Below are 12,367 nucleotides of genomic sequence, written 5' to 3'. Positions count from 1 at the left end.
GTTTTGGACCAGTTGTTCCTCCCAGGGAATTCAAGTCACAAGTCGCTCCCAAGCTCTTTACGACACTAAAGCTGAGTAGAAAAACCACCAGAGACAGAATAGGTATTTTGTTGTATATTTTCAAAGCTTTGCAGATATACATTTGAGACCAGTCCAGCATAGAACATTCTATCGCGCCGCCAAAATGGTCTGTCTTCCCCGACCCAAACCCCCCCCCCCCCCCCCGGCAGTCATGTCTCCCTAGCCAAAACAAATGCTTATTATCGCTCTCTCTAACATTCCTCACTTCAAGGTTAAGCACACAGTTTTGCAGACAACCAAAAGACCACATTTGGAAGAAAAACACTAGCTGTTTTGTAATATGACAATGAAATAAAAAGAAGTAACATTTAAATTCGGATATATGTAAATATCTGCCTCCGACACAACGTTTTTTTTTTGAGTGACGGCCTGGAAAAAACGCGTGTGATGATGTCGACAAAAATAATTGTCGGCTGCAAATTTTAGCAACAATTAGTCGACACAACAAGAGGATGGAGAAAAATAAGGAGCTTATTGACTAATAACTCTGAACTACAACTGAATTAAAATGGCGGATTCACGCACACCTCTAAGTTAAGTTAAGTTAAAGTACCAATGATCATCACACACACACTAGATGTGGTTAAATGTGTCCTCTGCATTTGACCCATCCCCTTGTTCCACCCCCTGGGAGGTGAGGGGAGCAGTGAGCAGCAGCGGTGGCCGCGCCCGGGGAATAATTTTTGGTGATTTTAACCCCCAATTCCAACCCTTGAGTGCCAAGCATATAAGCCATATATAGAGATATCCACTGACGTAATAAAGGCAAAATACGTCACAATAGTCTCAAATTTCAAACGACTCCTTTGAAGCTTTTGTTTTGAAAAAGGCAATATTGTTTTATAAATATCTACGTCACATTTTCGGGACGGCCCAAGCTGTTTGTTTACATGCTTTTTTTTTTTTTCTCTCTCTTTGCTATTTGGGATAATTGGACCCTAATTAGAATAAAAACTAAAAATCATCTTTTGATATGTACTTAGTCCATAAGTACACAAACGTGTACTTCATGTTTAGTGACATGCTAATTTTTATTTTTACACTTTTTTTCCCCCAAATTCCATTGTATGTTATACTCTTCTGACACCACCAGATGGCAGTATAAGTGCCCATATGTCGGCATAAGACCCCAATTCAGTAGTGTACACAATTTTGGAAATAAGAGCTAAAAGGTGCTGTCCACGCATGTGGCCACTAAGCCTTTAGAGGTTATTAAGGATCCCAAATACACAAAAACGACACCAACAAGCAAACATTTTAAATAAAAAAAAAAAAAAAGTTTTCTTCTTAGCCGGAGGGGATAGAAAGAGAAAAAAAAGGAAGACAGAGGGGGAAATTGTGGGGACACGAGGGGATAACAACAACAGCAAACACAACAATAACAATAACAACAATAGAGCAACATCAGCAAATAGGATATGTACAAATATGATGGTAAAAGTGATAGCAAAGAAGCAGTTGGCAAAATAAAAAATAATACAGAAATGACAATGAACATTATTACACTACAAATGGAGCAATACAAATACCAATAGAAATGTCACTATTGATAATGAACAATACCAATACTTTACCTTTATTATGAACAACACAGTTGTTCAAATGCAGCAATACATATACGTCATGATAACTAGAGATACGAAAGAATGAAGAAAGAGAAGCAACCTACATTAACCTTGTAGATTGTTATAGTAACAATAGGTTAAGCTTTGTCAGTGTCCCATGTGTTATACCCAGTTTACTCTAGGGCAGGGGTCGGCAACCCGTGGCTCTAGAGCCGCATGCGGCTCTTTAGCGCCGCCCTAGTGGCTCCCTGGAGCTTTTCCAAAGATGTTTTAAAAATGGAAAAAGATGAGGGGAAATAATTTATTTTTTGTTTTAATATGGTTTCTGTAGGAGGCCAAACATGACACAAACCTCCCTAATTGTTATAAATCCCACTGTTTATATTAAACATGCTTCACTGATTGAGTATTTGGCGAGCGCCGTTTTGTCCTACTAATTTTGGCGGTCCTTGAACTCACCGTAGTTTGTTTACATGTATAACTTTCTCCGACTTTCTAGGACGTGTTTTATGCCACTTCTTTTTCTGTCTCATTTTGTCCACCAAACTTTTAACGTTGTGCATGAATGCACAAAGGTGAGTTTTGTTGATGTTATTGAATTGTGTGGAGTGCTAATCGGGCATATTTAGTCACTGCATGACTGCAAGCTAATCGATGCTAACATGCTATTTAGGCTAGCTATATGTACATATTGCATCATTATGCCTCGTTTGTAGGTATATTTGAGCTCATTTAGTTTCCTTAAAGTCCTCTTAATTCAATTTATATTTCATGACACACTATCTGTATGTAAAACGGCTTTTAATTTTTTTGCGGCCCCAGACAGATTTGTTTTTGTATTTTTGGTCCAATATGGCTCTTTCAACATTTTGGGTTGCCGACCCCTGCCCTAGGGCAACAACGTTAATATATGTTTGATGAAACCTGATTATGTGCTTGAGTGTATGTATGCATATGTACTTGTATATGTACCGAATGTGTATATGTGTTTGTACAGTGAATGTATATGTACAGTATGTATGTTTGTACAGTGAGTGTATATGTACAGTATGCATGTTTGTACAGTGAATCTATATGTACATGTATGTGTATATGTATGTATGTATGTATGTACAGTGAATATATGTGGATATGTATGTTTGTACAGTGAATCTATATGTACATGGATGTGTACATGTATGTTTGTACAATGAATGTATGTGCATATGTATGTTTGTACAGTGAATGTATGTGTATATGTACAAACCCCGTTTCCATATGAGTTGGGAAATTGTGTTAGATGTAAATATAAACGAAATACAATGATTTGCAAATCATTTTCAACCCATATTCAGTTGAATGCACTACAAAGACAACATATTTGATGTTCAAACTCAAACTTTATTTATTTTTTTGCAAATAATAATTAACTTAGAATTTCATGGCTGCAACACGTGCCAAAGTAGTTGGGAAAGGGCATGTTCACCACTGTGTTACATGGCCTTTCCTTTTAACAACACTCAGTAAACTTTTGGGAACTGAGGAGACACATTTTTGAAGCTTCTCAGGTGGAATTCTTTCCCATTCTTGCTTGATGTACAGCTTAAGTTGTTCAACAGTCCGGGGGTCTCCGTTGTGCTATTTTAGGCTTCATAATGCACCACACATTTTCAATGTCTGGACTACAGGCAGGCCAGTCTAGTACCCGCACTCTTTTACTATGAAGCCACTTTGATGTAACATGTGGCTTGGCATTGTCTTGCTGAAATAAGCGTCCATGGTAACGTTGCTTGGATGGCAACATATGTTGCTCCAAAACCTGTATGTACCTTTCAGCATTAATGGCGCCTTCACAGATGTGTAAATTACCCATGTCTTGGGCACTAATACACCCCCATACCATCACACATGCTGGCTTTTCAACTTTGCGCCTATAACAATCCGGATGGTTCTTTTCCTCTTTGGTCCGGAGGACACGACGTCCACAGTTTCCAAAAACAATTTGAAATGTGGACTCGTCAGACCACAGAACACTTTTCCACTTTGTATCAGTCCATCTTAGATGAGCTCAGGCCCAGCGAAGCCGACGGCGTTTCTGGGTGTTGTTGATAAACGGTTTTCGCCTTGCATAGGAGAGTTTTAACTTGCACTTACAGATGTAGCGACCAACTGTAGTTACTGACAGTGGGTTTCTGAAGTGTTCCTGAGCCCATGTGGTGATATCCTTTACACACTGATGTGGCTTGTTGATGCAGTACAGCCTGAGGGATCGAAGGTCACGGGCTTAGCTGCTTACGTGCAGTGATTTCTCCAGATTCTCTGAACCCTTTGATGATATTACGGAGCGTAGATGGTGAAATCCCTAAATTCCTTGCAATAGCTAGTTGAGAAAGGTTTTTCTTAAACTGTTCAACAATTTGCTCAGGCATTTGTTGACAAAGTGGTGACCCTCGCCCCATCCTTTTTTGTGAATGACTGAGCATTTCATGGAATCTATTTTTATACCCAATCATGGCACCCACCTGTTCCCAATTTGCCTGTTCACCTGTGGGATGTTCCAAATAAGTGTTTGATGAGCATTCCTCAACTTTATCAGTATTTATTGCCACCTTTCCCAACTTCTTTGTCACGTGTTGCTGGCATCAAATTCTAAAGTTAATGATTATTTGCAAAAAAAAAAAAAAAAAGTTTATGAGTTTGAACATCAAATATGTTGTCTTTGTGGCATATTCAACTGAATATGGCTTGAAAATGATTTCCGTTTATATTTACATCTAACACAATTTCCCAACTCATATGGAAACGGGGTTTGTATGTTTGTACAGTGAATGTGTGTGTTTTGCATAATAGGACCCTTTTAAAACACAAAGTTATTTTGTGAAAATAACCAGAATTGTGTTGCACTTTCTCCCAGGCATTCCACTGTGCAGAGCCCGGCTCTCGGCATGTCTACTGCCTCCCTCTCTTCATGTCCCTTCTCACCTATGAAGTGTACTACCACTCTGACACAGCAGAGGGCAGTACACAGACCCAGGTAAGCTCCAGTGGAAATCCCCATAACAGAAGGAACCTTTAGGCATTGTTGTGAGGAGTAAATGTCAGACGCACAGCAGATGACATGTGGCTTGTCATGGCTAGGTCCCTCTGTCCTCCATCTGTTACCATGGCTCCCGACTGGTGCAGGCGCTCACCAGGTTCAAGGAGCGCTCCCACCTCCTCAGCAGTCTACGTGCGCTGACCCCGGAGGACCTCCTGACCATGGCGTGTGACCCGTCTGGCAGCCACGTCCTCCAAGCTCTCATCACCACATCCAGCGACAAGGGGCGGGGGAAGATCCTCAGGAGGCTGGAGGTACGACCGCCTTAATGATGTATCGATTCTGAGAAGAAGAGCTACTGACTTACTTAGACGTAAAGGCAAGATGGGCGACACTTTCAGTCGCCCACTGAGTTCTTCCACGGTATGGATGTTGTTGTAAACACTGGTTTATTTCTTTCCATTTGACACCTTCATGTAGTAGGTCTTCCCTCTAACAACAACCTGTAAACATTCAATCTGCCTGCTTTTGTATTCATTCACTACTACATTACCAAATTTTTCAGACTATGAGGCGCAATTAAAAGCCTTTCATTTTCTTAAAAATTTACTTGAAGCAATTTTATTTGGTACATGGTGTAATGATAAGTGTGGCCAGTAGATGGCAGTCACACATAAGAGATACGTGTAGACTGCCATGTGATGGCAGTCACACATAAGAGATACGTGTAGACTGCAATATGATGGCAGTCACACAGAAGCGATACGTGTAGACTGCAATATGATGGCAGTCACACATAAGAGATACGTGTAGACTGCAATATGATGGCAGTAACACATAAGAGATATGTGTAGACTGCAATATGATGGCAGTCACACAGAAGCGATATGTGTAGACTGCAATATGATGGCAGTCACACATAAGAGATACGTGTAGACTGCAATATGATGGCAGTAACACATAAGAGATATGTGTAGACTGCAATATGATGGCAGTCACACATAAGAGATATGTGTAGACTGCAATATGATGGCAGTCACACATAAGAGATACATGTAGACTGCAATATGATGGCAGTCACACATAAGAGATACGTGTAGACTGCAATATGATGGCAGTCACACATAAGGGATATGTGTAGACTGCAATATGATGGCAGTCACACATAAGACATACGTGTAGACTGCAATGTGATGGCAGTCACACATAAGAGATACGTGTAGACTGCAATATGATGGCAGTCACACATAAGAGATACGTGTAGACTGCAATATGATGGCAGTCACACATAAAGGATACGTGTAGACTGCAATATGATGGCAAACACACATAAGGGATACGTGTAGACTGCAATATGATGGCAGTCACACAAGGGATACGTGTAGACTGCAATTTGATGGCAGTCACACATAAGAGATACGTGTAGACTGCAATATGATGGCAGTCACACATAAGAGATACATGTCGACTGCAATATGATGGCAGTCACTCATAAGAGATACGTGTAGACTGCAATTTGATGGCAGTCACACATAAGAGATACGTGTAAACTGCAATGTGATGGCAGTCACACATAAGGGATACGTGTAGACTGCAATGTGATGGCAGTCACACAGAAGAGATACGTGTAGACTGCAATATGATGGCAGTCACACATAAGAGATACGTGTAGACTGTCATATGATGGCAGTCACACATAAGAGATACATGTAGACTGCAATATGATGGCAGTCACACATAAGAGATACGTGTAGACTGCAATGTGATGGCAGTCACACATAAGAGATATGTTTAGACTGCATTATGATGGCAGTCACACATAAGCGATACGTGTAGACTGCAATGTGATGGCTGTCACACATAAAAGATACGTGTAGACTGCAATATGATGGCAGTCACACATAAGAGATACATGGAGACTGCAATATGATGGCAGTCACACATAAGAGATACGTGTAGACTGCAATATGATGGCAGTCACTCATAAGAGATACGTGTAGACTGCAATATGATGGCAGTCACACATATAAGAGATACATGGAGACTGCAATATGATGGCAGTCACACATAAGAGATACGTGTAGACTGCAATGTGATAGCAGTCACACATAAGAGATATGTTTAGACTACAATATGATGGCAGTCACACATAAGAGATACGTATAGACTGCAATGTGATGGCTGTCACACAAAAGATACGTGTAGACTGCAATATGATGGCAGTCACACATAAGAGATACATGGAGACTGCAATATGATGGCAGTCACACATAAGAGTTACGTGTAGACTGCAATATGATGGCAGTCACTCATAAGAGATACGTGTAGACTGCAATATGATGGCAGTCACACATATAAGAGATACATGGAGACTGCAATATGATGGCAGTCACACATAAGAGATACGTGTAGACTGCAATGTGATGGCAGACTGCAATGTAAAGGCAGTCACACATAAGAGATATGTTTAGACTGCAATATGATGGCAGTCACACATAAGGGATACGTGTAGACTGCAATATGATGGCAGTCACACATAAAAGACAAGTGTAGACTGCAATGTGATGGCAGTCACACATAAGAGATACGTGTAGACTGTAATATGAAGGCAGTCACACATAAGAGATACATGGAGACTGCAATATGATGGCAGTCACACATAAGAGATACGTGTAGACTGCAATATGATGGCAGTCACACATAAGAGATACGTGTAGACTACAATATGATTGCAGTCACACAAGAGATACGTGTAGACTGCAATGTGATGGCAGTCACACATAAGAGATACGTGTAGACTGCAATATGATGGCAGTCACACAAGAGATACGTTTGGACTGCAATGTGATGGCAGTCACACATAAGAGATATGTGTAGACTGCAATATGATGGCAGCCACACATAAGAGATACATGTAGACTGCAATATGATGGCAGTCACACAAAAGAGATACGTGTAGACTGCAATATGATGGCAGTCACACATAAGAGATACGTGTAGACTGCAATATGATGGCAGTCACACAAGGGATACGTTTAGACTGCAATGTGATGGCAGTCACACATAAGAGATATGTGTAGACTGCAATATGATGGCAGCCACACATAAGAGATACATGTAGACTGCAATATGATGGCAGTCACACAAAAGAGATACGTGTAGACTGCAATATGATGGCAGTCACACAAAAGAGATACGTGTAGACTGCAATATGATGGCAGTCACACATAAGAGATACGTGTAGACTGCAATATGATGGCAGTCACACATAAGAGATATGTGTAGACTGCAATGTGATGGCAGTCACACATAAGAGATACGTGTAGACTGCAATATGATGGCAGTCACACAAGAGATACGTTTAGACTGCAATGTGATGGCAGTCACACATAAGAGATATGTGTAGACTGCAATATGATGGCAGCCACACATAAGAGATACATGTAGACTGCAATATGATGGCAGTCACACAAAAGAGATACGTGTAGACTGCAATATGATGGCAGTCACACAAAAGAGATACGTGTAGACTGCAATATGATGGCAGTCACACATAAGGGATACATGTAGACTGCAATATGATGGCAGTCACACAAAAGAGATACGTGTAGACTGCAATTTGATGGCAGTCACACATAAGAGATACGTGTAAACTGCAATGTGATGGCAGTCACACATAAGGGATACGTGTAGACTGCAATGTGATGTCAGTCACACAAGAGATACGTGTAGACTGCAATGTGATGGCAGACTGCAATGTGATGGCAGTCACACATAAGAGATATGTTTAGACTGCAATATGATGGCAGTCACACATAAGGGATACGTGTAGACTGCAATATGATGGCAGTCACACATAAAAGACAAGTGTAGACTGCAATGTGATGGCAGTCACACATAAGAGATACGTGTAGACTGCAATATGAAGGCAGTCACACATAAGAGATACATGGAGACTGCAATATGATGGCAGTCACACATAAGAGATACGTGTAGACTGCAATATGATGGCAGTCACACATAAGAGATACGTGTAGACTACAATATGATTGCAGTCACACAAGAGATACGTGTAGACTGCAATATGATGGCAGTCACACATAAGAGATACGTGTAGACTGCAATATGATGGCAGTCACACATAAGAGATACGTGTAGACTGCAATATGATGGCAGTCACACATAAGAGATATGTGTAGACTGCAATATGATGGCAGTCACACATAAGAGATACATGCAGACTGCAATATAATGGCAGTCACACATATAAGAGATACATGAAGACTGCAATATGATGGCAGTCACACATAAGAGATATGTGTAGACTGCAATGTGATGGCAGTCACACATAAGAGATACGTGTAGACTGCAATATGATGCAGTCACACAAGAGATACGTTTAGACTGCAATGTGATGGCAGTCACACATAAGAGATATGTGTAGACTGCAATATGATGGCAGTCACACATAAGAGATACATGTAGGCTGCAATATGATGGCAGTCACACAAGAGATACGTGTAGACTGCAATATGATGGCAGTCACACATAAGGGATACATGTAGACTGCAATATGATGGCAGTCACACAAAAAAGATACGTGTAGACTGCAATTTGATGGCAGTCACACATAAGAGATACGTGTAAACTGCAATGTGATGGCAGTCACACATAAGGGATACGTGTAGACTGCAATGTGATGTCAGTCACACAAGAGATACGTGTAGACTGCAATGTGATGGCAGTCACACATAAGAGATACATGTAGACTGCAATATGATGGCAGTCACACATAAGAGATACGTGTAGACTGCAAAATGATGGCAGTCACACAAGAGATTCGTGTAGACTGCAATGTGATGGCAGTCACACATAAGAGAGACGTGTAGACTGCAATGTGATAGCAGTCACACATAAGAGATACGTGTAGACTGCAATATGATGGCAGTCACACATAAGAGATACGTGTAAACTGCAATGTGATGGCAGTCACACATAAGGGATACGTGTAGACTGCAATGTGATGGCAGTCACACAGAAGAGATACGTGTAGACGGCAATATGATGGCAGTCACACATAAGAGATACGTGTAGACTGTCATATGATGGCAGTCACACATAAGAGATACATGTAGACTGCAATATGATGGCAGTCACACATAAGAGATACGTGTAGACTGCAATGTGATGGCAGTCACACATAAGAGATATGTTTAGACTGCAATATGATGGCAGTCACACATAAGAGATACGTGTAGACTGCAATGTGATGGCAGTCACACATAAAAGATACGTGTAGACTGCAATATGATGGCAGTCACACATAAGAGATACATGGAGACTGCAATATGATGGCAGTCACACATAAGAGATATGTGTAGACTGCAATATGATGGCAGTCACACATAAGAGATACATGTAGACTGCAATATGATGGCAGTCACACATAAGAGATACGTGTAGACTGTCATATGATGGCAGTCACACATAAGAGATACATGTAGACTGCAATATGATGGCAGTCACACACAAGCATACCTGCCAACTACTCCGGTTTTCCCGTAATTAGTACGGTTTTCATCAACCTATTCCGGGTTACGGTTGCAGTGATAAAAAATATGGTTTTTCATTAATTAAAAACTTTTTTTTTTTTAAATGCGTGAGGCTATTTATAGCACCGCTGCCAAGCACGAGGCACCTGTTGCCATTGTTTCCAAACGAGCGAACGATCATGGAATCAGCCGGAGAAACATCGCAAACGAGTCTTAAACCGAAAAGAAAACTGCAGTCATTCCGTAAAGAATATTCAAAAGCCTATCCGGGAATAATTATCCGTTCCAAAAAGGGTGAAAACTACGCGAATTGCACCTTGTGCAGACAAGATTTTTGGATCGGACACGGAGGAATTAGCGATGTAAAAGACCACGTTGGGACAAAAAAACACAAGTCTAATGCCGTTGCTAGCGATACAAGTGGAAAACTTTCAACGTTTTTCGGATTTTAGCCACAAAAAGGTAATGACACCAATGTTATCTATTGGAATTGTTTAGTACTGTTATACTGTTAAAAGTGTTTATACTATTTATGCTTTCAAGTCCAAGTTGAAGAAATCTTGTTAAATGTTGAGAGCATAACTACCAAAATACAGAAGTATGTCCTTAATATTTTTGCAGTGCTATTTCTGTTGAAAAGTTAAAATGATTACATTAGAGATGTGATGTGCCACTTTTCAAGTGTCTGATGGCTTAAATTAATTTTCATTAATTTTTCATATTTTGAATTCTTTTGAAAGGCTTACAAAAAAACTACATTTGAATTGTAATTCCATGCTATTGACAGGACTATTAATTTTAATGAAGTTAGCTTACCATGTTTACAGTATGATAATTGTGATAGAAATGTGAATTTTAGGCACAGAATATTTTTTACAATTGAACAAGGCAGTAGATTATACAAGCTTGGACAGAAAGTTAATAATGACACCAATTTTTTTTTTTAATGGAATTGTTTAGTACTGTTTTACCATTTGTTTACTGTAAAAAGTGTTTATACTGTTTATACTTTCAATTAACAAATTGAAGTCTTGTGAAAGGTTGACAGGATAACTGGCATTAACTGTCAAAATAATTTCAAACTATTGAAGTTAGCTTACAGAATAAACATGTCAATCAACCCATATGATTTTTGCTGTAATATTTTTGTTTTGAAAAGTCACTGTGACTGATAGAAAAGTGATGGTTTTAGCAACATTTTAACCTGTCTGAATGCTAATAATCATTTTGCGTCGGGGGGCGAAGCCTGAACCCCCCACCAGGACTTTGTCCTGGACCTACCGGGGCCTGCGGCCCCTGGACCCTGGCTACTAGGTTTTTCTGATTTCAAAAGTTGGCAGGTATGCATAAGGGATACGTGTAGACTGCAATATAATGGCAGTCACACATATAAGAGATACATATAGACTGCAATATGATGGCAGTCACACATAAGAGATACGTGTAAACTGCAATGTGATGGCAGTCACACATAAGAGATATGTATAGGCTGCAATATAATGGCAGTCACACATAAGAGAGACGTGTAGACTGCAATGTGATAGCAGTCACACATAAGAGATACGTGTAGACTGCAATATGATGGCAGTCACACATAAGAGATACGTGTAAACTGCAATGTGATGGCAGTCACACATAAGGGATACGTGTAGACTGCAATGTGATGGCAGTCACACAGAAGAGATACGTGTAGACTGCAATATGATGGCAGTCACACATAAGAGATACGTGTAGACTGTCATATGATGGCAGTCACACATAAGAGATACATATAGACTGCAATATGATGGCAGTCACACATAATAGATACGTGTAGACTGCAATGTGATGGCAGTCACACATAAGAGATATGTTTAGACTGCAATATGATGGCAGTCACACATAAGAGATACGTGTAGACTGCAATGTGATGGCAGTCACACATAAAAGATACGTGTAGACTGCAATATGATGGCAGTCACACATAAGAGATACATGGAGACTGCAATATGATGGCAGTCACACATAAGAGATATGTGTAGACTTTAATATGATGGCAGTCACACATAAGAGATACATGTAGACTGCAATATGATGGCAGTCACACATAAGAGATACGTGTAGACTGTCATATGATGGCAGTCACACATAAGAGATACATGTAGACTGCAATA

At 40.1% G+C, this 12,367-nt stretch overlaps 1 protein-coding gene across 1 annotated transcript in view; it reads left to right on the top strand.

Moving 5' to 3' along the window:
• LOC133581922 (nucleolar protein 9) overlaps nt 1-12,367 on the top strand; it is a 70,099-nt gene that overhangs the window by 36,401 nt on the left and 21,331 nt on the right. The window contains exons 9-10 of the mRNA XM_061936023.1: nt 4,540-4,659; nt 4,764-4,976. Of these exons, the coding sequence (XP_061792007.1) occupies nt 4,540-4,659; nt 4,764-4,976 (333 nt within the window). The remainder of the gene's footprint in view (nt 1-4,539; nt 4,660-4,763; nt 4,977-12,367) is intronic.

Source organism: Nerophis lumbriciformis, linkage group LG03 (assembly GCF_033978685.3).
Source record: "Nerophis lumbriciformis linkage group LG03, RoL_Nlum_v2.1, whole genome shotgun sequence".
NCBI classification, from domain to species: domain Eukaryota; kingdom Metazoa; phylum Chordata; class Actinopteri; order Syngnathiformes; family Syngnathidae; genus Nerophis; species Nerophis lumbriciformis.
The sequence above is the reverse complement of the archived record's forward strand: the minus strand, read 5'-3'. Positions and strand labels throughout refer to the sequence as shown.